At 44.2% G+C, this 26,684-nt stretch overlaps 1 protein-coding gene across 3 annotated transcripts in view; it reads right to left on the bottom strand.

Annotated features, from left to right (window-relative positions):
* Positions 1-26,684, bottom strand: part of ERICH6B (glutamate rich 6B) — a 2,074,788-nt gene that overhangs the window by 1,248,358 nt on the left and 799,746 nt on the right. For all 3 annotated transcript variants that reach the window (XM_069640454.1, XM_069640457.1, XM_069640455.1), the window contains one exon: positions 4,906-4,975. In XM_069640454.1, coding sequence (XP_069496555.1) covers positions 4,906-4,975 — 70 coding nt within the window. The remainder of the gene's footprint in view (positions 1-4,905; positions 4,976-26,684) is intronic.

Below are 26,684 nucleotides of genomic sequence, written 5' to 3'. Positions count from 1 at the left end.
GTGATAAGGGTGTTTCAGCCCCCATCTCTGTGCCCTCCTAGTGCTGATGTGCCTTGTGTGTTTGCAACTACAATGTAAGTGTCGTATCAATATTATTCTTTATATTTTACGTCACATGCAATGTTGGGTCCCTTTGGGCTCTCCCCCTCCCTGTCTGCACAATACAAAACTGGCCGTACACAATGTCTATTATGTTCTTTTTGAGGGGCACATACAAGAGCAACCCATCCTTTGGTTTGACAATGTCAGACTGGAAATCAAAAAGGTACTCACTCACTCCACTATATTGGCGTTGTCTAGAGAGAGAGAAAAAAAAAAACTTTTATCCGGCCACACTTATCATGACCATTTAACTATTATGCACTTATAATCGCTCACACATTCACAGCATCAAAATCTCTTCTAGCACATACGAGGTGCACACACCTCTTGGCACCATTCACCATTCAAGCTGCCCTCCCTTTCCTCCCTAGCCGGCTGTCCCTAATCGCCTTATTTGAGTATCTAGATACCCATATATATATATATATATAGATATTAACCCGTTTTCCCCTTCTTCTAATAGGACTCTTTTTCTCTTACTCTCTCCCTAAGTCTGTGCTAATCACAGTTCTTTATTCTCCCCCCCTACCCTTAAAGAAAAGGAAAAAAGTAATAGCGGTCACTAATGTACTCTCAGTGTCCCCTTTTGCTGAACACTTTTATTTTATACTCCACTTCTTCATATATTCCCAGTACTAGTTGAGATAGCACTATGCGGCGCCGCCTTCCACCCCCTTTCGGAGCTAGGTTCCCTTCACTTTTATCTCTTATTCACCTCTTAATCCTAATGGCCATATGCAAAGAAAAAGCAAGGAAAATTTAAGATGATCTTCAGTAGATCTGCGTACCCCCTCTTCGTTTCCTGTCCTACACTTCACTCCCTGCTCCCCTTAAGATCGCTCGCACTCAGTACTCACGTGCCCGTCTTGAACCGATATTCTCCGAAACTGGGTCCGTCCAGGCAGTGTCGCCGTCAGCTCAACGGTCAGCCCCGGCTCCGGCGAGCGGTACTCAAAGGGGATTTTTCAACCGGGATCCCGTACCCCCTCTCTATTGAGTGCGCACTTCTTAGTGTACCGGTCGCCGTTGGTGGGCAGCCTCCCGGAGCCGGCTCACCGTGCGTATCCCTTTTCGACCGGAGATTCTCGTGCCAAACGGGGACGGTTAGAAGGAGTTTAGGAAGAAATAAATATCACGCTATCGGGGTCACCACTGAAAGCAAGCGTCCCCAAACAGCACGATCCTCCCCGCAATGAGAGACAATGAAGGACTCTCCCAAAATGGGAATAAGGCCAAGACAGAGTGCGGGTGAGCGTAAATGGGAGTTTATCAATCAGAATTGGGCATGCAAAGAACTCTGCAAACTCCGAGAGCGCTCTGTCTGACAATAGCAAAGACAGGCATATATATTTACAAAAAACGTCATCAAAACCTACATACTATAGGGGGCACAAGTTCATTGGGATTGGGTGGCGACGACTAACTATAGGTGCTGCTGCGGTGTGGTTGGTCTTGGCTGGAGGACGTCACTGGTCACCCTCGTGGGTTGGGCTGGGCCTGGCAGGTCGGCTTGAGTTCATCCGGGCGGTGTTGGTGTGCTGAGGCGGCCTGTGGCAGAGATGAATGCCTTTCCTGACTTGCTTGCCCTCTGCCATGCACCCCGCAGTCATTCAGTCATTTACAGTTCTATTCTCTTTAGTAAATCTTTCAATAGGTTAATGCAACACAGGAGGAATGCACCTTGTGAGGGGTCTGGAGATAATATATCGAGGCCTGGTTACTTGTGATCTGTTGACCGGGACCGTGGGTCGTGGGGCTAAGCTTCGGGGACTGGGGCGGGTGGTACAGGTCTTTCTGCCTTGTTAGAAGTGGTTATAGATGTTTCGCTGTGTGTCGTCAAAGTGTTGGGTGTCCTGATTGCACAGGGCCATAAGTCTGAGACAGTCCGGTGGGTTGTGGGGTTTACGAGGGGGCACTTGAGTTTAAACTAAGGTTTACTGCTGTGCTGTAAATAATGCAGGTGGCTGGCCGCGGCCTTGGGTGCTGCAGTGGGGTTATAAGTCTTTGAAGCAGCTCCAGTCAGGTCGGGGGAGGCGTGATAGCACAGAGCGGGGCTCTGTTCTCATGTCTTGGCAGTCTTCTGAGGGAGGGAGGGGGATACATCGAGACCTTGTACGCTTTCACAAAGGTATCTCCCTTGTGTGTTGCTGAATATAAGTAAAGACATCGCAAACATTTGAATACTTTCTATAATACTTATTTAAAATCACTTCAAAACATGCATTTAACCTTGGCTGGGTGTGTTTCCATTATACCCAGTCCGAGCACCATTTTTGTACATTACATTCTAGCAGCTACAGTGTTTTAGTTACATGCATATATATTTGCAGTAAATGAGGTAGTGGTTAGATCAGTGGAGTACATAGAAAACGATCCGCCCCTGTACGTGACGGTGGTAGCATATGAGGGGCTCAGACATTCACACATGATAAGTGCACGCTTGCGCATTCTTGACATGAGTTCATATTATAGTTGCATCCGCGTTCTCGCGTACTCTAGCAGCATTAGTTTTATTTATGGCGCGAAACCATGTGAGGTAGGCTGCCCAGTGATACACGCAACGAACAGATCCCTGGAGCGTCCCTTTATCATTAGCATCCACCTGCAATGGTGCGAGCTCGCCATAGCTTATGTCATAGGAGCATACTCTCTCATTTTAATACATTCTACAGGCGTTTGTATTTTATGGAAGAAGGAAATAATGCAAGAGGTCTTGACATTAATATATACATATATATAAAGACTGTCTGCCATCAGAGGACCATTTTACTGTTCTTCCCATTGTTCAGGCCTGCTGGCCGGGTCATGCTGATAGTGATGGTACACTGCGGGAGGTGAACTGTTACAATGTTAGCGTATTGCGCTAGCTCATGTCCGTCTTGTTCGTGGGAACGTGCTCGCAGCGGATCTGCCAGGGTGCTGCGGCAACAGGGATGTTCTCCAAGGGTGGGGGCCGCGCTACAGTGCGCTGAGCTCACACCATCTTTACTGGGCAGAGAATGGTTTTTGGGCCTAACTAAATTTGTGTTGTGATCAATAGATGTGGGCATTCGATACGTGTGGGCAATGTCTCCAGTGGGTGAACCCTCCACCACCTGGGCCCGGGTGGCATGAGGGAACGCCCAATGGGCCATAGCCCTCACCTGGGGAAGAAACGCAGGCGAGAGGGGTCTCTTGGACCAGTCCTCCCCTACATTATCCCACATGGAGATACACAAATGGAGGATCGCTTCCGCTCCATAAGTTAGTATTTGAGCCACTTTCTTCTTATAAAAAGCAATTATTGGTATTAACGTAAATCTCACGTACTTCTTCTGAAAGGTTCGCCCCTGATTTATCAGTATCAAAAGCCTGATACACAGATATAAGTAGTGATCATGTTCACTTCTGCTCTTATTGATAGTTACACCAAGATGTATAATGGTGTCAACAACCGCTAAGGGAATCCCCTCAAACTCGCCAAGTGAACCTTTCACATCTTTTTCTAATCATAGCTTTCATCGCCATGATGTTTGATTTTTTGGCATTGATCTTCATGCCATTTTGGCTGAGAAAGGACTCAAAGTCGCTTAGTCTCCTTTAGCAGACCAATCTGAGTCTGAACTAGAAAGACCAAATCGTCCGCAAAGAGGACCCATGCTACCTCCTTGCCATTAATCTTTGGCGGGAAGGCCCTTACTTTCTCCTGTGACTCTGCCAAATACCTAAATTTAGGGGTGGGAGCTGACACACACACTCACATGCATACAAACACTTTTACCCGTGCATTCATGCATCATTTATACAACTCTGTGCATTCACTCATTCATAAAAACAAACACCAAAATACATACATATATGCATACAATCCATACATGCATACATGTATATTACATTAAAAAACATTTAACTTACCTTTATGCACCACCCAAATGCGCCTGCACCACCACGGTGAGGACTGCATGACCCTCTCCGCCTCTCCACACATATAATTTGAAAGGGCTCTGCAACAAACAAACAAAATGCGTAGCGGTCCACACACCCCATCTCAAAGCAGCCCGCACAGTTCCCCATGCAAATAAAACACACTGGGAACTGTGTCTGCTGCCACTCAGGGGAGGGGATGGTCTTCCACTCAGACAAGGGGGTAACATCCCCAGACCAATAGTGGCAGGATGCCACCGCTTGTCTCCCCTCTATGCAATTTTCAGTGTTTCCAAGACATATATACTGTTAAAAAAAGCTTTAATACAGAGGAGATGCCTTAACAACTTTCTTTTATACTTTGTTTTGCAAAAATTGAAAATCCTTCCCACTATTTAAGTATTGGCAGAAAGCACTGACACTGGATTCCTATGGAATCTGCCTGGTTTTATCAGGTGCAAAACACTGGAACGTTTCATAGGAATTCATTGGTGTCCATTGGTTTTACGCCTGCATGAAAATGCCATGCTCGTCTGAAACCAGTCGCTTTTACAGGTGGAGAGGAAAAGGCAGGCGGAAATATTCATTACATTCCGCGCCCCTAACCTATCTGCAAAACTTTAGAAAATACCCCCGGAGCATAAAAAAGGTGGTAAACCTGCCCTAACTATATTGCGCCACATTTTCGCACCTTTCTTTTTTGCTCCGCAGACTTTAAAATGTGTCCACATATTCGCGCGGACATACACAAGGATAGATTGCGCATGACTTATTGGTTGGTTATCTGCAAGCGTTCTTATTATGTTTCTTATTCCCCACCCTTATTCATGATCCCCCCTTCGTTGATAATAATGTAATTATGGCATTCCATAGAAAAATATTTTGTGATAATTGACTCACATTTTGCATTCACCTTCTGATTCTGCCGATTCGGTCTTTTGAGATTTTGCTTGTAATTCACACAGCCGAGCTTTAAAAAAAAATATTAGAAAAGTAGTCTGTCATTGAGGAACTTAATTTACCTGATTATAATATCACATTTTGCATGCTGTCTTATACCGAAAACCATCTAGTGGGTAAGGAAAATAGGACATGTGGATTATTTATCTAAAGTGAGTGGTTAGTAGCATTGATATATGCTGGTTCAGCGTTTCTCTAATATATTCATGAGCAAATGTACTTATCCAGGTCATTTCCCTGGATAAAGTTCACATGGCATGCAGTAGCAGTCTAACTGTGCACCCTTAATGAATGGATCTGCTTCATACAACATCATATTCGAGACTTTCGCTATGTTGCTTCCATTTAACAGATACTGCCATGCATATCTATTTAAAATCCAATCCATAAATGCATATAAAATTTAACTATAATGGAAAGCAGAAAAATAAGTTCATGTACAATTCCACACGATGTCTATATAGTTCCTTGGAGGCGATCACTAATAGATGCCAAGAAAGTGCTCATTTGTGAAATACCCCATAAACAATCATGGTTATTTGTAGCCCGAATGGTTCACTGTGAATTTAATGAAGGAAAAAATAGAGAATGAAATGTTAACGAAACAAAGGCCCTCATTCCGACTTTGGAGGTAACCACGCCGCTATTTGCGGCATGGCTGCCTACAAAATCTTTCCGACTCCGGCCTGGTGAATGGAGTAATTACCGGTCCATTCCGAGGTCGGAGGGACCGGTAATTCCCAATTCACCAGCGCCATTCCCTATTCCCATTTGAGCCCCCATAGGGCTCAATGGGAAGGAGGAAGGCGGCAATAACGGTACCGCAAATTGCAGTACCGTTATTGACCCCGGTGTCCCTTTGCGGGTCCCGTCCTTAACGCCTGCTTTTAGCAGGCGTTAAGGACGGGACCCGCAAAGGGAACTCGTAGTAGGGCGCAAAGGGATTACCGGCACTGGTGTCATTACCGGTGCCCGGTATCCCTTTGCGCCCTACTTGTAATGAGGCCCATAATAACAAACACAAATATCAATTTTTTTATGGGGGTTCCCCCTGTTTCCCCATGTTTAAAACCTCACCCAGACCCCTGCCCGCCAGATGTAATCCCTTACCCCACACCATATATATATATATATATATATTTTTTAAATCAGTATTGTTTTCTAATTTTTTATTCGTTTACATTTCAGGCTCTATTTTGTATTCGGTGTAATCACTGGATACCATTTCAAATGTAATGCAACACCCATAAATGGCTGAAGTATACATACAGCACGTGATCATGCAAAACCAACAGCACTAAAAAGATCGATATTTTTAAAAAAAGGAGAGCACCCACATCTCAATGGGTCGGCCTAGTTAGTTGATAACTGCAATGCGAACATACATAAAGTCAGCGTCCGTGCAAGGTAACGAAGCTGCCCTTAATTCTCTAACACCACCACCCTTTCTGAGGCAAGAAATAAGATAGCGTGTTCGGCCGGTCAGAAAACATAAAGTGCAATATTGTTTTATATTAATCCAAAGAAAGCCGAATTCTGATGTGCCTCACTCATGATATATGGCCCTACACATTGCCAAGATTAGCACTGAGATCATTGTGCACCTTGTGTGAGGATGAGTAAAATGAGTAGGCCATAGTGTCTGGATGCAATATCCTTCACACATCTACCAAATTCAGCTCAGGCAATGCTTCATTCAGGTCAATAGTGGCTGGGGAAGGGCCACAGCAGGGATAAGAGGTTCTATCGAGCCCAACATCTTTCACACAATTAAAATCCCCACCCCATATAAAGAAGACATCACGTCTGGAAGCAATATGACCACAGAGCATGCACAGATGATCTGGTATCTTCTGGTTTGGCAAGTAAGAGTTCACAATACATATTTCTCTGTCATCTAGGTAGCCCCTCTGAATCACATACCTCCCTTCCTTGTTTCTCACCACCTCCAGCTCTTGAAATGGTATTTTCCTGTCTATCCATGTAAATACCCCTTGCACAAATTTGGAGTAGGGGGCACCATGGCCCGAGCCCCGCCAGCGATTTATAAAAGCAGCTTGGTCTTCAGTCAGTAGAAGGGTCTCCTGAAGTAAGGCTATAGAATTCCTACTCTGAGTCAGGTAGGACTATTCCTACGCACGCACTTAATTCCTTAACTTGTGACATCGTTTGGTTGCCACCACCCCTGCGACCCCTGTTCCCACGTGGCCCACCTCCCATGTCATCGCACTACCCAAGGGGGTCTAATTTTTGTGCCAGTCAGCAGCCACCCACCAGCCCAGCCAGTGAAGACAATAGAAGCATGAGGGTCACATAGCCACATCCTCAGTGCATCCACCGCTTCTTGTCCGAAATGTACAAGCCTTTCAGTGTTAACCAAACAACAACCGAACAACACTTCCCCGAACTTGGGGGTTGAACATGGTTTAACAGAGCAGTTCTGTTCAGGTGACCCGTATGTTCAATGGCCACCATAGCCAACGGGTACCAGGTAAAGCACCAGCTACAGGCAGGTGCCACGTAACAACCAGGTCGAGGTTGGCTGAATCCACCAAGAGGGCAGCAGATCATCATCCACACTGAATGTAAAAGAATTTAGGTGCAGCATTGAGTAATGTAGTACAACATTAACCAGGAAATCTCAGGACCACTATATCACAGGACTCAGTTCGTCAGCAGATCACAAAATGTCAGCCTGCTTGATATAGAGTTCAATCATCATGCCAACATCCAGGCAACTTCGTAATTGTGGAAGGATTCTGCGGATTACAAAATAGTAGCAAGACCATAGATCATACATCTGCGTAATAGTTCAAGGGACAGCACTATTGTTTCCAGGAGTGTCACCGCCACCTGCACTGGTTAAGTTACTGTGTTTGATCCACTGCTTCCGACTGTTAAAAAAATGTGATCGGCTGTTGTATAAAACCTCCAACCTAGCCGGATAAATAAGCATGTACCTGAGTCCGAACTGTCTGAGTCTTGCTTTAGTAGGCACAAATGTATTTCTCGCCCTCTGGACAGCTGGTGTGTAATCAGGATATAGAGCGATCTTCGAGTTACCTCTCTGTATCACATCGCCATCTCTAGAAAATTGTAGGATTACCTACATATTACTGAAATTGAGGATTCTGGCTATGACTGGTATGGGGTGTGACCCCGGGGGTTGTTTCTTTTGAAGTGATCAGTGAGCCCTCTCCACCATGAATCCCTGGGATAGTTTCCCAGGGCCAAAATCCTGCACTAGCACATTTTCTATATATGCAGACGGGTCCGAGCCCTCCGCGCCCTCTGGGAGTCCAAGTACCCAGACATTGTTCCTAGGAGATCTACCTTCGGCCTCCTCGCCCGCAAGTTCCAAGGTTGCACTCTGCACCTCCAGAGCCTTAATTTGCGTTGTGAGGTCCACAGTAGTGGCTGCAGTCTCTTTCAGCAGTGATTCTACAGTGTTGACTCTCCTTGCCAGCGATCGGATGTCCTGCCAAAGTAGTTGAACATCTACCTTGACCTCATCAATCCTGTTTTCCAGTGGGGATCTAAGGGCAGCAATGTCGTCAAGGTCCTTATTCTCCTGCGTGTCCGATTCTGGTGGCAGTGTGTCTGTTCATTCAGTAGCCGACCTCGGGGGATGATCCTGACACTTGGCTTGGCTCACAAAGGAATCCATAATCGAGCCCTTGTTCTTACTTTTAGTGAGCGGCATGACAGGTAGCGTGGTCAGATGAGGGAACAGAAAGTAAACTGTGGTATCTTGTGGGTCTAGTAAGAGCAACTTCAACCTAAAAGCACCCAACGTTCCAATGTTCCGGTCCAGATGCACCGTTAACTAGGTAGTGCCTGCTGGTGGCCCCCAGACAGCAAGCACATATGGGATACCACTTGGGGGTTGAGGTTGGCTTCAAATGTTTTAGCACCTTTGTGCACAGTAATCCATCAGGTAGCCCATGCCAGCCACAGTATGCATAGCCATGCTTGTGCTTTAATGTCACAGCAGGAATATTGGCTGAAGCATCCCTAGAGCAGACACACCAGGAGAGGACCCCAGGAATGTAGACCAGTAGCTGGGGGGGATCGATAGTAGGGAGCCCCAATAAGCGTAGGCCGCTGCAATGTAAACAAGGGCAAAAGGAGAGTTTTGCTATTGTCCCATAGAGTCCTGAAGCTCCAGGAACCTGCAAGGCAGGTTCAGTGCAGGATACAAGAAAGCCTTTCAGATGTTGTCCGGGTGAAGGGGTCCAATCTGCTCCCAGAACTCCCAGCACCTGCAGTCACTTGACTCCCCAGCCTGACCACCAACAACAATCAAAGCCCCCAAATTTGTATTTGTATTTTATTTATTTGTAGCGCGCCAGGCCCAGAGGCATCAGGGCACAAAAACTTAAAGGCAAATTACATAAATAAACAATAGACGTGAACTTGTGTCACGCTACAAACAGTTACAGGTACATACAGTGTTCGGTGAGCAAGGATCAGAGTGTTCCACAGTCAGAGCGATCTAAAGCAAGTTATCGTGCAGGCAACATAAGTTAAGCAAGGCATAATTTACAATAAGTTAGTGGAACCAAAGAGCTAAAGCAAGTGACCGATTAACTATGAGGCGATAGCTGAGATCAAGGAGTAAGTCAGATTTGAGCAAAGAGCCAAGATTTCGATTTTTGTTTGAAGGAGTTAAATGAAACCTCAGATTTGATGGTAGTGGGGAGAGAGTTCCAGAGCTTGGATGCCAAGACAGGGAAGCTCACACCCCCAGCTTTTTGAAGTTTAAATCTAGGCAAAGATTGGCTGTGTGTCTCAGCAATTCTTTGAGGTCAGGTGGAAGTGTGGAGAGAAAGACGGTTGGATAGGTAGGGGGGGCCTGTTGGCCAGGCATTTGTGAGTAAGGGCAAGTGTTTTCAAAGAAATTCTCTGCTTGACAGGGAGCCAATGTAGATTGGATCTGAATTCGGAGATATGTGGGTTTCTAGGAATGTTTAATGCCGCTCTGATGGTATTGTTCTGTGTGATTTGCAATTTATTCAATTTCGCCTGGCTAGTCACCAAATAGAGGGCACTACAATAGTCGATCTTAGACATGATGAGAGTTCTGGCTAGAGTGATGCTATTTGGGGTAGTCAGAAAAGGTCTACAGGCTGCATTAAGTTTACAGGTATATGCCGAGGCTGATATGACTGTGTTAGTTTGTCGCGTCAGGGACAGAGTGGAGTCGAGATAAATACCTTGGTTTTGGTGTCCTTGGAGACCTTGATAATGTTGCCATCTATGGTGAAAGACTGATAGGAGTGCTCTAATTTATTAAGATGTTGTGTGTAGCCCAAGATAAGAAGCTCCGTCTTGTCCTCATTGAGGCAAAGTTCGTGTTGGGCCATCCAAGCCTGGATGAGCAAATATACGTCATTCAATGCCTTAGTGTCAGCTGTGTAGTCACCTGTGATAGGGATGAGTATCTGGGTGTCGTCAGCATAATTAGTGTAAGAGACACCCAGATAGTCAAGCACATCAAAGGGTGGTTTAGTAAACACATTGTAGAGTGTAGGTGACACACGAGATCCTTGAGGGACACCGCAGTGAATCGGAGCAGGGCAGTGGCTGCTGATGGGGAGAAGACACTCAAGGATCTGTTACTAAGAAAGGAACTGATCTACGCAGTGGCTGAGTCGGAGAAGTGGGCGGCCGAATGGAGGTGCTGGCATAAGATTTGGTGATTAAACAAATCAAAGGCAGTGGAAAGATCTAGTAGTAATAACAGGGCTAATTTCCTGTTGTCTTTCAAGACTTCGATTTGTGGTTTCAGATCTATCAGAGCCGTGCCGGTCCCATGCCTGGGACGGAAGCCGGATTGTCTTAGACACAGGAGGTTGTTAGATCCCAAATATTCTTGGATCTGCAGGTATGCAGCACGGCCAAGTATTTTAAGCATGAAAGGGACAGTGGAGGTAGGTATGCTTGGGTCTAAGGATTGTTTTTTAAGCAGTGGGATCACCCATGCGTCCTTGAGATTGTCTCGAACAATACCTGTTTTAAAGGAGGAGTTGATAAAGGCTGTGATGAACAGGGCCAGGTCATGAGCGGATTCCTTGATAATGGGAGCAGGGCAGGAATCGCCTTGGCAGTTAGGTTTTATTCTATTGATAATGTCTTCCACTTCAGAAATAGCGAGAGGTGAGAAGGTAAAAGGTTTGAAATTAGGTGGGGCCGGGGGGATAGCCCTTAATGGAGTGGTTGGACGATTTTCCAGCTGCAGACAGTTTTGTTTGTCTTTTATTTTGGATTGAAGGGATGAGATTTTATTCAGTAATGCAGTCTGGATGTTTGCACACCATTTGCTATCTTTAATACCAGTGTCAGGAGGGGTAGCAGGAGATTCAAGTTCCTCAAGGATCTTGAATAGTTGTTTGGTGTTTGAGTCTGCTTGCATGATGCGATTGTTAAAAGATTCCTTTTTAGCATGGAAGATGGCATCTTTATAGTTAAGGGAGGCTAGGATGAGACCATCCTTGTGAGCATCCGACGGATAACTTGGACAAATGGCTCGAGATTCACTGTGCCCGCGACCCAGAGCACCAATGCAGGAATCTACCGGAGTCCAGTATTTAGCACAGCATGGCACATCCCGGAGAGAGGGCAGCGCAAGAAACAGATAAAATTCCCACATACAGGGGCCCCAGTTCAGTGCAAGTGTCACCCACCAACATCGGTTCCAGCAGGTTAGGACTAGAGAGACGCGGCTGCTGTTTTCCCCGTCACCTGAGCAGCCAGCACCACGGGCGCAGCACCGGAGCACCATGCAGACTGCTGGGGGAGTCGGGCGACCCAAATTCAAAGTGTCTGCCTCACCTGCATCGTAGGCAGAGAGCGGAGTCCTATGGCGTTGAGACGGCTGCCATTTTGGAACCTCAAGTGCCAAACTTCAAACACAATTTTCATAGCCTTCCCAGCTCAGATTTTCGGCGATTTTGCACCGTTCGTACAGGTGTCAGCTTCCCACGTCAGAAGATGCCCTTACGATCAAAAGAGTTCATACCCAAAGCTGCATGCAGGATTTACATGTAGGATCTCAACAGGAGCTCCGAGCTGCCACGTCCTCACTGCATGAGCTCAGGCCATGCACCCAATCCATCTTGCTTCATAATATTAAATATCCATACCACTCAAACTTGTTTTAACCACAAACTTGAGAGTACCATTTGTACGTGTTGATTTTTTTAATAACCTAAACCCTCCACCAACACTTTTCTGTGCTATGTTGGGCCTGATACATATTCAATACACACCAGACACAGCCTTCAAGACACTGTCATTTCACCACTTGGTGGTTTTTTGCAACAAGTTTTTAAAGTATATCTTAATAGTGTTCAGGTAATATTTTGGGTCAGTTGCACTTAAGTAACTAATCGTTAATAAAGTATTGCTCTGCTTGAATGTACTAACTGTGAGCTGCTCGAAGAAATAAAGTGCCAAGACACGTCACCTGCTAGTTTCCGAAAAGTCAATTACAAAAACAAAAGCACAATCACACAATTGTTCTTTGTGCTCTGGTTCTTTTATTAATTTAATTCTACCCCAAACAACCACATCTAATAAGAATTGAAAGTTAACACTTCAATTGGTACATTTCAAGGACACTAATGATACAGTCCAATTTCGACAGTAAGTAAACCAATAAACATGGTTACATCAGTAATTTTACAATTCCTTTAATGATTTTTAATTGAAATCCTGCATGTGATCTTTTGATTACAACATCTAGACTGGAGGAGCCCTAATTATTCTAACAGGATAAAAGCTGTTTCAATAGAATTAACAAATACCTTCAGTAGTCGTTCATTTTGATGAGTTTTTGAATGTGTGCGATCATTTCAAGATACATTTGAAGCAGGTATGTAGTGAACCTATACTATAATCAACAGTAGTTAGTAAAACAAGACCCTAATATAGAGGATAAGGCATAGGGATCTGAACCAAAAAATACCCTTCTATATGTGTTTGGGATTAATGTTCTGGATTATTCCTAGCTTTCAGATCCCCTGGGTAAATTACATATTGAAATGAAGGACCAGCATCCCACAGACAATGTGCTCCTTGAAAAGGGCGATATCTGTTATGTCCTCACACACGACACAGACGACAATTGGTCCTCAACCCCTCTTGTAGATGTTCACTCCCAGACATGGACTTGCACTGAAAGCTTTGGCTGTTTGCTCAGCAGGCGCCCTCTCTTGTAAAAGGCCATCTGTTAAGCCCATGGAATTTGGGTGCATGAACAGAAGGTCACCCAAGTCCTCGTCTGTCTATAGCCACTGTTCGTTGTGCAGCACCCACTTCCCCTCATTAGCATCACAGAACACAGCCAGCATCCTGGAATGCAACAGAAGAACACAGCTACTGGAATGTGTATGCACAACACAAAAATTGCATGTAAACAATACACACAGAAAATGGCCCCTTTTGCACCCCCTCGAATTACAGCCTCACCCCCAGGCTACAATGTTTCCCATTGTGAAATCAGGTCTTCAAGCCCCATAACACTTGCACTGGAAAGTCACCAACAGAATGAATTGGAATGGATCATGTGGTCATGTATAGTACACTACTGTACTGTAAGTATACGGTAGAGACACTTGACATTAACACAGCACAATCTACCCACCACCACCCTCCTCGCCCCAGGGCAACTTCAAAGTCTAACTCACATTGATGTCAGCCATTTCCAAGTGTAAGTTCACTGGGCACAACAGATGACTCACTCTGTCAATTTGATCCTGTGGCAAGTGGATGGCAGAGATATGAGCTGGGTCATGGTTGACTCATCATCCTAATCAATCTGGGTGTCAATGACCTGCCTACATGTACATCAAAAATATAATGTAAAGAAATGTTCGTAATCATGCAAATATCTTTTGAAATTTTGAAAGGGTAACTGTGATAGTTGAGTATCTTCATTGACCTACACTGCAGTGAGTATTATTGTACATGAACAAGGCTCAAATTGGGGGCCTAACCTCCTACTGTAAAGTCAACAAGGGTGGTTGGCATATATGGGGACCCCACCTCTTACATGGTGAAATGCAATGCACACAACCAGTCCCACGGGCTGTAGTATGCGGTACAACACTCACTCTGCTGATGCTTAATTATCCCCTTCTGTAGCTGCACTTTCCCGGTGTTGTGCTAATAGATGGAAGACCATGCAGTGGAAATCTCAAATACCAATTGGCAAAAAGTGCCCTCGGCTTGCCCCTCATTTCTGGGGTGATGATTGATACTTTAGCTCAATTTCAAAGCAAAATGAATAATGCATAACTTTATGTTTGTTTGCAAAACAGGATCCTTTAAATGGGGTAGGATGGGCCCAGAAAGGGCACACAATGTGAGTGAAAGCCTGCAGTTTAAATGTTTAATCGAGTACCATCTTAAGTAGCCATTAATGCTGGACACCATAATCAGAACCTATTAACATTTTTCATCCTGGGCAGACAGGAATTGCCCATGTGAAAAGGTGAAGTCACCTTACAAAAGACCAGAGCCCATATCAGGTAGTCAGCAGGAGGTTAACATTTCAATGTCAGTGGGGCCCCCTCACTCCACTGCCAACCAAACCAGGAAATAAAAGGTAGAACATAAAAGAAGAGATCCCAAACTGTAGCCCACATTTCAATAAAGAGACACCTATAGGCTATGCAAAAGTATAAGGTGCTAAACAAGTGCTGGGGCGTTGCCTTGACCCAAAACCCAACTCAGAATTAGGGAAATACATTTAAAAAAGGTTGGCCCAAACTGTCGGTATTAGTGATTTGTAAAAAACAAAAGCAGGCCTTAGTTGTCAAGGTGTTTCTTCTCACCCTGGGATATTGGACCCAGGTGCAGGCTATCTACACCTGTTTTGGGCATTCAGCGCATGGAAGGACTACGTCCAGCTAGCGAGGGAATACACACAACTCCTTGGCCAATCCAATCGTGATGCTAACTTCAGCTCAAAGCGTGACCTCCTAATTCACTGTGACATATTTGAATATTATTAGGGGTAACACATTTTTCAAACATTCTGAAGTTTCTAACTAAAAGTGTAATTGTTTGCAGAGAGGGAACTAAAAAGCATTGATTGAGGCAGGAATCAAACCAAGTTGCAATGGCTACTCCTTTTTCAAAAGTGAGTGTTCTAACAACTTCACTACTAATGCTGTATTGCATGAAGCATTTAAAAATGTAGGTAAGCATTCACACATCCCCATGTGTCCCCCTGTGGTAAGCGTGGCTAAAATCTTGCGCATGGGCCTCTTGGTATCTGTCTATTGCCACACATTGGAGAAAGTAGCGAGATGCTGTTTGTTTGGCATTCCACATGTGAAGCACAAAAATTAAGAACAGCAAAAGTCGAATTCCAAAGCACTTCCAAAAAAGAAAAGAAACAAAAACCGTCTTTGCAATTAGAAAGCATACACTACATCTTTGAAGTCTAACATAATTATTGTGCGTAAGTGTGGCATCAAACCCTTGTCAGTTTCGCCCATTTGTCCTAAATGGCCTCTTTTGTGTTTTCCTTTTCTGCCAATAATATTAATATTTAAGGCAACTATGTTCAATGCCAATATTTAGGAATTTTAAAGGCAACCCTGTGCCGGTCAGCATTCATAAACCTATTATGGGCTGGTATGTCTGGGTTTACTCAGGCACTCACATGGTATAAAGAATGCATTTGCTAGGTGGAACAGAAGATAGATTCTATGGTAGGTTGTGAGGTATCTTGTGAAACTGTAAACATGGTGGGTGGTGGCAGAGTAAAATTTAAGACCTTCAACATGCTTTTAGTTTCATTGTCCAAAATCAATTCAATTTGTGAGGTTAGTTTGGTGACATTCTTCTATACAGTGGTTACATACAGGGATATTGCTGCCACCTTTCCATATCGCCCCCTCACCCCTTCATTTATATGGGGCCCCCAGATAAAAGATGCCGCCCAGTATGTTCCCAAAACCAATATAGTTATTGTGAAAATGATTGCAACAAAATTAATGCCACATTCATAGCTATACCTGTGTAGTGCTTATCCTATTCCTAACGCTATCTGACTGTGCATTAGTGGTTGGCGTTGACTCCATCATCATGGCATCTAAAGAAATAATAAAAATGGGGTGGGTATTAATAGAGTTTTAAATGGGACGAGATATAGTGGTGAATTAGAGAGAGAGAGATAGAATATACCCTGAAAAAGCCTCCACCAGCCACCAAAGAAAGCACAGCAAACACTAGTGAAATTTCCTCACCATCAGAATCAGACCTGACGGGGAGTGATTCAGAGGAGCCACAGATACGCCTACATTTTTTAGATGAAATGCGCCTGCTGCACCAAGATGGAAAAAAGAACAAACAAAAAAGAGGTGGAAATGCAAATCGGGGCAAGGGAAGAGGCGGCCGAAACAAACGAGGAGGGGACAAAGGAACAGGAGGGTCCCAGAACAATATCCCAGCCAGATCTCTGCGCTCTGGCAAATGAATGGTGATGCTGAACCCAATGACGGTATGTTCAAAATAATAAATCTGTCAAACCATACCCTCACTGATACTCAACACAAAGTACTTGGTTTGGGTCTTAACTTTTGTCCCAATGCGAAAAATGATTACGTAGAAACCAGAATTGACCTAGACCATTTCATCCGCAAAGTGCGTCTCAAGAAATTTTTTGCAACAAACAGCTGGCACCAATGCAAAAAAGAGGCACAAACAGGAAGAACAGAAATTGAAATTAGAGAATTGCCCATTTTGTCAGATCTCATGGAACTTGAAAGCGGTACAGACATGGGTGCAGCGGCAGGGCCCATAGATCTCAACGATGTAGGCATAAACACAGAATGGAGGGCCAAAAGTAGTTAAAAATCAAAATCAAGATTTAATCCGACCTCTAATGTCAACAGTAACATTGATGTGTTTCAGAGCTTAGTAATTGAGAACTTAAAAACTTTACGCAGAAGAACCAAAAACTCAATATTTAAAGACAACTTAACCTTGAATGAGAGACGAGCTCTGCAAGAACTTCAGGAGCTTAAAAACTGTATAATCAAACCCTCTGACAAGGGGCGTAACATAATCTTACTCAATCGAGACAAATACATCAAAGAGGCATATAAATAACTTAACGACACAAGCTGCTACACTAAATTGAAGTCTAATCCCATGGTAGAGTTGGAACAGACGGTGAAAGTATTCCTGGACAGATGGGAGCAAAGAGGCATAATATCTGAAGACACAGCAACATTTCTGTGGATCAGTCATGCAATAACACCTACTATATATTTTTTACCGAAAGTTCATAAAAATCTGAAAAAAACCACCTGGGAGATCCATAGTCTGTCTCATAGGGTCTGCTTTGGAAAATGTGTCCAAATACACAGATGAAGTACTGTTCCCTTTCGTTTCTGCTCTCCCGTCATACATCAAAGTCATCACAGATTTTTTGTGCAAGATTGAAGATATCCCTTGGGAAGTGGAATACCTAATGGCAACGATGGATGTGGTTTTGTTATACACATCCATCGGACATGAGGATGGGAAAAGAGTGTGCCTACATTATCTGAATACGAAATCATTGAACTACTTGGAACACACTCAAATGGTGATGGAAATGATCAATCTTTGTTTAACGAATAATGTCTTCCTCTTCAACAATGAATATTTTAGACAGGTTCAAGGAACCGCAATGGGCACAACATTTGTGCCCACATACGCAAACCTCATGATGGGAGCATGGGAGGAACAAGAGGTCTGGGCAGAAACGAATTACGAATTTACACAAAATGTTGTCTTGTGGCTCAGATACATCAATGATTTGTTCATTATCTGGAAGGGTACTGCAAAGGGCTGGTTGGACTATGTTGAAAAACTGAATCAAAACTCTAAAAACCTAAGATTCACTGAAACCCACAGCAGGACTCTAATTACCTTTCTAGACGTCAATGTAAGAATAGTGAACAACAAAATCACGTGCGAATTACATAGGAAAAAGGTGGGTTCAAATATACCACTACATGCACACAGTGGACCCCCAAAGAGTTTGATTTTGAGTGTCCCCTATGGTGAATTTGTAAGACTGAGACCGAATAACACCACCTTGGAAGCATATGATAAAGAAAGCAAGATCACAGCCGCTGTTTTCAATGACAGATGTTTCCGAAGCGAGTCATTGAAAGGGCTTTTCTGAAAGCTAGACAGCTAGAGAGACATACCTTACTAACAAGCTGCCACAACAAAAAAGAGGAAACAGAGGAAGAAAAGAACAATACTAGGGTTATCCTCACCTTTGACAGAGAAGCCAAAACTATTCGACACATTTTGCAAAAACATTGGAATATTCTTTTAGCAGACCCAGACCTCGCTAAAAATCTTAAAAGTCACCCACAGATAAGCTTTAGAAGAAATAGATCCTTCAAAGACATCTTGGTCCAGAGTTTCATGTCCAAAGATGAATCTAAGATACAAACCAATTGGTTGACTATGAAAAAGAAGGGGTTCTATAAATGCACTAGGTGCAATATTTGCAAATATGCAATAAATTGTGAAGCATTTACACACCCGGTGACAGGCCAAAAAACATGGATCCCACAATGGATCACATGTGAATCTGATCATGTGGTTTACATTCTTACCTGTCCCTGCCAAAAATGGTATATTGGCAGCACGAAGTGCAAACTTAAAATTCGTATCCAACAACATGTGCGTGCAATTTTGCACAGCGATGCCAATTACCCCATGGCTAAACATTTCTCTGATTGTCACCAAAGTAATTTTGAGAATTTAAGTTTCTTTGGACTACACAAAATTGAAATGGGCCGAGGGGGGGAAACAAGGAGAAATTGTTAAGACAAAAAGAAACCCGCTGTATCTTGGACTTTGAAAGCAAACAACCCGATGGACATAATATTGATGAAGAGTTGTATACTTTCCTGGGGTGCTAAATAAACTCCCATGCTTTCCTGGGGTATATACATTTACCAATAACTCAAAGGGGAAACAGGCGTATAGGTATTAGAGTCCCTCACCTAATCTAAAAGAGAATCCTCTCCTGAGTATTCTGTTAGTTCTCCAGTATCCGGTTTGAATGGTTACAAAGCAACAAGATGTGTTGATGGTGAATTGTAACAGTACTAATACCAACAATGTTTTAACAGTTACAATTAAGGTTTTAAGGTTTTACATTTTTAATGTTTTTTAGGTGATTGTTTCTTTTTGCACTTATGTCTATTACAAATACTGAATGAATTAAATGACGGTGAAGGAGGAGGTGCAATAGGTGTCACAAAAGGACACTGCAATTCCAATGTAAAATGATTTGGTGATTATGCTGACGAGCATCAGTTTAATGCGAGTACAATCATTTATTTATTGGGGCATTCTCAAGATAGATAGGGCATACCGAACTATCATGATTTGCACTATGCACTGTATTGGTAGTTGAGCATTGGTTGAGCTGGTACTGAGTTGGAATTGTGAAATAATGGCAACATGCTGCTAGAGCACGACGCACTTTGCAGATGAAATTGATGAAACTATAAGTAATGCGGTCATTGACGCGCTTTTGCACTATGCACTTTATGTTCTACAAGGGTTGCCCGGTATGCACCAGGCAACCGGGATACATTCAGGTATGTGATCAAACCACAGCGTTAAAGAGAAGCTAGAATGACGAGATGCTAAATGCTTCATGGCACTTTTCACTTTATCGCTCATATAACATATTGCAAATGCACTAAGCACTTTACTTTGAATAACAGATTGCCTAAACACATGGTGGTTACATTAATAATTCCCATGTAAAATGTTTCGTAAATTTGCAATATGTAAAAAGCTCCATGGGTACTGGCGCTGATGCTGTTACTGTCCTTCAACTACACATATGGTAATACGCCTTATTATCTATCAGCCGCAATATAAAAATAATGTCAAGAGTATCAATGCACCTTAATGCAATACTCTGTGTGGAACTATACAATTATTGTAAGTATTTCACTGTGCATATATCAGACTGACACTCGCAGAAAGTAAAAAGCTGTTGGTTACTTACCTAAAACACTAGGCCAATATGGCCGGCATGTTATCTTTGGGACTGCGTTATTTCATTCGCTGGTTGCCCCACACTACGGTGATAATCCCTCCTACCAAGTGGGGATATAATAACTATTTAATCAAAAAAAGGGACATATACATACTAATTAACACAACATGTTACCCTTAGGAATCTGAAAACGGATCCATCAGCCACTCAGCAAATGTGGGCTGTATGCAGTCTAATAATTGACATGTATCCAAAATTTAAAATATCATATTTTAATTCATTTGCTAAACAGCACAAGTATCAAAAAACATTTCTCTAAAAAATGCATTTACTTCACATAAAAAATATACAATGATTAAAAGTGGTGATTTCACCACACAAACTCAAGTTATACAAATACTTGAAAACACTACACAGTAGCAACTCAATTCCTCTTGCTTACTACTGTGTACAGGGCTAATTTGTTGTACACATTCTCCTCACTGGTGACAAAGGTGTTTGCATGTGTCGATCAGTCGCTATTTCGTGGGGGACAAGTGGTGGTCCTTGTTGTGTTGTGTGTGCAACTGGAAAAGGGCCATGGACAGGCAGTATACCCATTTCTTTTTTAGGGAGTGGCACATTTTGAATAACCTACTTTTAAGGAGGCCATTTATTTTCTCGACTACTTTGTTCACTTGCAGGTGGTGAATCAAGCACATTTTGTGTTTTATTCCCAAAAGTGAGGTCACTTCTTTGAACAAATCATTTATGAAATGTGTTCCGTTGTCGGGATGAATGACATCGCATATCCCCCACCGGGGGAAAACTTCTTTAACAAGGAATTTAGCAGCACACTTTGCTTCTGGATGGGCACAGGGCCCGGCCTCCACCCATCGCGAAAAGGGACACACCACCACAAATAAATATCTGGCTCCATTGCATCTTTCTCCCATGTCTGCATAGTCAATGTGCAGCTCAGGGGAGGGTCCTTCAGGGCTGGGTAATGTCTCCCTGAGTGTTCTAAGAGTCATCCCTGAATTGAATACCTGGCAAGTTGTACATTCTAATATTATTTTGTAAAGGTATTCCTGGAGGTTTGGGATAAACCAACCTTCCTGGAGATCAGTGGCATTGTGCTGTTTGGAGGGATGTGCTGGAAAGTGCAACTGTTCAAATGCCACATCCAATAATTCTATGAGCATAACCACTTTCCCTGTTGTCTCCTGTCACCACTGTAAATCAGTCGGTGACTGTGTGCACCCTCGTTTGGTCCATAACTCTTGCTCTGTGGGTGGAGCTCTCTTCTGTAACTCTATAATTTGGGCAATGGGTAATGAGTTGAATCCTTCTGCCTTGGATTTTCCTTGTCTGTTTATCAATATGCACTCTGTGCCCATTGGTATGGGCAGATGTGCTGCTTCTTTGGCAGCTGCATTCGCAGCTGCATTTCCTAAAGATATTTCGTCATCGTCACTAGGGCCACTATAGAGGGTTTTGCAAGTGACTCAATTAATTTATTCAATAATTCTGCATGTTGTACTGGAGACCCATCTACTCTCTTCAAACCCCTCTTTCTCCATCTGGATAGTCCAGCATGTACAATAGTGGTTACGTATGCCGAACCCGAATATATGGTTATTGCACATCCCTTTGCTGCATGGAGTGCTTCAATTAATGCCACTAGCTTGGCAGCTTGGGTGGGAAAATGCATGGCCAAATGTTTCTTAACCTACACCTCATATTCCCCATCTTCCAATCTCACTACTGTGGCTTCTAACATGTTTTACGACGGTTTCCTGGCAAATGGATACTGATCCATCTACGAAGTACATTTCTCCTTCTGGGAGTGTGTTTTCCCTAGCTTTAGGAATGTCATCTCCTTCTCCCTCATACGCGGCGCCATCATGCTCTTGCATATCTTTCACGGTGCATGGCTCTGTAAGGAAAGTTGCTGGGTTCACTGTTTTGCAGGACATTACATGAATATTGGGGCTTGATAGAATTATTTCATAGGCTGATGCCCTTTGTGTGATGAGGGTCAATTTTGACTTTTCGAGTATGGCAAAAACGGAGTGTTCAACGTACAAGGTGACAGAGCACCCCATGACAATTGTTGAACTCTTTTCGATAGCTGTTACGCTCACCTGACTCCCACGGAGGCGCTGGCCTGGTTCGCGCTGCTGTGACCTCTTCTAAGGTGATGCGCAGGGTTCGGAAGACGGACTGGACCGGGCCGCCAAATCTGGCTTGCCTGGCTCGCAGAAGTATCCTTCTGTAGGCGAAAATAGGGGATTAACTGTCTGCAGGGTAATGCAATCGGCCTCCCACTTTCCCCTCTCACTCTCCTCGAAACCCTTCTGTGATTTCTCGTAGCGTCTCACCTTAGGGTCTGGAAGGACGAGCTCTCCATCCTGCTTCTGATGCAGGGGCGCGTTGGTATCCAGTTACTTCACTGGATTTTCGGATTGGTGAGAACCAAACTTGCTTGGCTTCCAGGTAAGTTTTTTGATAAGAGGTTTCCCTTGTGTCCATGCATTAATGTACTAATGCTAGTGTCTTTTTCCCCATAGGGGCAGGGGTACGGAATGCCAGGGAACAGGCACCGACCCGAGATGAGAGGTGAAATCCTTGTAGGAATCAGGTAAGTCTTTAATGAGCGTTTTTTGGTAATGTCTTTTCATTCGCTCATTAACGCTGATGTCTCTTTTTCCCCTTAGGGGCCGGGGTCCGGAAATGTCAGGATGCGGCGCAGACCCGAAATGAAGAGGGAATGAATCAACAGGTAAGTCTTAACCTGGAGATTTAGCTTTCCTTATTCCCTTCTCTCTCTCACTTTTTGTTCTGGTCTTTTTCTCCCTAGGCGCTGGGGCGTGACTGCGAATCCGGATGATCGCTGCTGAACATGGAGGCGCCCTGTAAAGGTGAGTGGAATGCGGCGCTGCAGCGATCGACGCAATGAGCTTTTAAATTAAAGTCTTCCTTTTCAGGATTGACGGCGAGATGTCTCCAGGATGCGGATTTAGCAGGTAAGGACTTTTCCTTCTTCTGTTCTCTTCTTCTCTTCCTTTGCAGGTGATCCAGGATGCTGGCAGGCGTGGCAGAAGTCAGGATGCAGGAGCAGACACAGTGAGCGTCCAGCTGCTAGATGCAGAACAACGCGAAGCACGTGTGGCTGTTCGGGTGGGGTTTAAATAGCCTTGTAAGAAGTTCCAGGTATGTATCCTTCCTCCAATCAGGTATGTATCCTTCCCCGACCACGCCCGGATGGTAAATTAGTCCCACAGGTAAAGTAGTTCCTTTCAGGCCTCAAGGAGGCCGGGATCCTGCAGCATGGTCTGCATCAGGTAAGTGCACCCAAGCACTCCCATAATGAGCCTGGCGCCTATGGCGCCAGGACTGATGTCTTTTATGAGCATGGCGCCATAGGTGCCAGGACACTGTCCAAAGGGCCCCTATATGGGGTTGCTGGGTCCTTCCTTGGGGACTGGATGTCCGCTTTCGGGGACGCAGGGCTTGAACCGGCTCCCCGGGAGCGGGCATCATGACAGCACTCCCCCCCAAGGCCCCTCCCAAGGTTGTTCCCTCCGGGGGTTTTGGTTTGTCTGGGAAGAGTCGGTGGAATTTCCTGACTAATCGAGGTGCATGCACATGGTCGCTGGGTTCCCATGACCTCGCCTGAGGTCCGTACCCCTTCCAATCAATTAGGTAGAACAGTTTTGACCTAAACATTTTTGAGTCTAAAATGTTCTTCACTTCGAATTCGGGCTCCCCATCTATTAGAATAGGTTCTGGAGGTTTGAGTAGTCGGGTTCCGGGTACCACTGGTTTCAGAAGTGACACATGAAAAACAGGGTGAATTCGCATACTAGCTGGTAAATCAAGTTTAACAGCCACTGGGTTAATTATTGCCGTAATAGAATAAGGTCCCAGATATTTTGGGTTAAAAGTTTGAGGCCCTTTGAGTGGTAAATGTCTGGTAGCTAACCACACTTGATCCCCAATCTGATACGGAGGTGCTTCACTCCGATGTAGATCAGCATTCTCCTTGTATTTTCTCTTGGCTTGTTGTAAATGCGTAGTTGCCTCTTTGAAGGCTTGGGTAGTTGTAGAATGCAGATGTTCTACTGCAGGCATTCCGAGGTTCTGAGGTGAGTCAAGGTTTGAGGTTCGAGGGTGATGCCCAAACAAAGTATAAAAAGGACTGTGGCCAGTTCCAGAGTGTACCGAATTATTATATGCGTATTCGGCTATCCAAAGAATGTCTTTCCAGTTGCTTTCAGATTGCTGTAACATACACCGTAAGTACTGTTCAAGGGTCTGATTTGTCCTCTTGGTCTGACCATCGGTCTGGGGGTGGTGACTGGTCGATAATCTTACGTCGATCTGCGCCATTTGACAACATTTGCGCCAGAAGTGGGAAATTAATTGGCTTCCCCGGTCAGAGATTAGTATATATGGGAATCCATGTAGCCGAACAATATTTTCGAGGAATTCTTTGGCTAGGACAGAAGCTGAAGGTAAACTTTTCAAAGGAATAAAGTGGGCCATTTTAGAAAACAAATCCACAATTACCAGAATAGTATTGTACCCCGAACAAGGAGGCAGGTCCGTAATAAAATCCATTGATAGGGTGTGCCGGGGTGCTGGTGGTATGTCTAGAGGTTGAAGGAGACCGGCTGGTCTTTTCTTTTGACTTTTATTTTGGGCGCAAACACCACAGGACATCACAAAAGATTTAACATCTTTTCGCCAAGAGGGCCACAAAAATTGTTGTTTCACCTTTTCCTCTGTCTTGGCAATACCGGGGTGTCCCTCTATTAATGTATCATGATAACCGGAAATAACTAGTTTGTGTAATTCCTTATGTGGCAGGAATAAGCGTCCTTGGAAATAAGGTAAACCATTATCTATGGTAAAGTCTGATCCCTTTTGTATCCATTCCTGTAAGGTTGTAGGGTCCAGGAGTTGTTTCACTCTGGCATGAATGTCTTCAAGCGTCTGTAACGAAGTCATGCCTAGAATCCTCTGTTTGGGAATTATTGGTACTGGTTCTGAGTTTGTATCAGATTCTCCCATTCCAATTCGGGATAAGGCGTCTGCTTTGCCATTCTTGCAGTCAGGTCGATAGGTAATCACAAAATCAAATTCAGCGAAAAACAAAGCCCATCGGAGCTGCCGTGATGACTGAGCCTTGGCGGTTTTCAAATACTGTAAATTCCGGTGATCAGTGATCACTGTGATGGTATATCGAGCGCCAAGTAGATAATGCCGCCAGGCTTTAAAAGCGGACTTAATGGCTAACAGTTCTTTGTCCGTGATTGCATAATTAACCTCGGGTGCCGAGAATCTTCTGGACCAAAATGCTACGGGATGCAGTTGGTTGGTTTCGGGATCTCTTTGGGACAGGACAGCTCCCATGGCTAGGCTGGATGCGTAAGTCTCGACGACATAAGGGAGATCTGGACGTGGGTGTTTCAATATAGGTGCGGAGGAAAACTTAGCTTTTAAATCCTGAAAGGCCTGCTCGGCTTCTTCAGACCATTCAAAACGTTTATTTTTCCTCAAGAGTGCAGTAATGGGTTGTACCACGCGTGAAAATTCCGGGATAAACCTGCGATAGAAATTGGCAAAGCCGAGCATGCTTTGAACCCCTTTTACAGAGCTAGGTGATGGCCATTTGAGGATGGCATCCACTTTTCTTGAGTCCATTCGGACTCCTTTGGGTGTCAGGATGAAACCTAGAAACTCGACTTCTGTGGTATAGAAAACACATTTCTCCAATTTAGCAAATAGTTTGTGTTGGCGCAGTTTTTCAAGTACTGCCCTGACGTGTTTTCTGTGATCAGATTCCGAAGAGGAGTACACCAGAATGTCATCTATATATACGACAACACAAACATCGATGAGTTCCCGAAGGACATCTTTCATGAAGTATTGGAAGGCAGCCAGCGCGTTACACAATCCGAAAGGCATCACCTGGTACTCGAATAATCCGTATTTAGTACGGAAGGCAGTTTTCCATTCGTCGCCTTCTTTAACTCGTACCAGATGATAAGCCCCCAGGAGATCTAACTTGGTGTATATGCAAGCATCCTTCACCTGGTCAAGGAGTTCAGGGATCAGAGGCAGAGGATAACGGTTTTTAACCGTTATCTGGTTCAATGCGCGGTAATCGATACAAGTTCTAAGGTCGCCTTCTTTTTTGGGCACGAAGAACAAAGCCGAGGATGCCGGGGACTTTGACGGGCGAATAAAACCATTAGCTAGGTATTGATCCAAATATTGTCTCAAATGCAGATTCTCAGGTTCGGTAAGGGCATAAATCCTGCTAAAAGGGGGTTGTGCACCGGGCACCAGATCGATTTGGCAATCGTATGATCTGTGAGGAGGTAACGTGTTGGCCTGTTCCTTTTGGAAGACGTCCTGAAAGTCTTGGTATTCCGGAGGTAGTTGCATGGAGGCAGAGGTTACAGATGCTAGATTAATCTTCAGGTTTTCTGGGTAGCAGGTTTGTGTACAATCTGGGAAGGTTATTCTCTTAGCTCGCCAATCAATTTGAGGATTATGTGTCTCTAACCAAGGGATTCCAAGAATAACCTGAAACTGTGGAGCCTTGATTACATCAAACACAACACCCTCCCGATGGCTGTCGGGACCAATAGGAGTCACCTCAGTAGTGGAATGTGTTACCGGT

Source organism: Ambystoma mexicanum, chromosome 7q (assembly GCF_040938575.1).
Source record: "Ambystoma mexicanum isolate Mex_15411 chromosome 7q, UKY_AmexF1_1, whole genome shotgun sequence".
Taxonomy (NCBI): domain Eukaryota; kingdom Metazoa; phylum Chordata; class Amphibia; order Caudata; family Ambystomatidae; genus Ambystoma; species Ambystoma mexicanum.
This window is presented reverse-complemented; position numbering and strand designations above follow the sequence as displayed.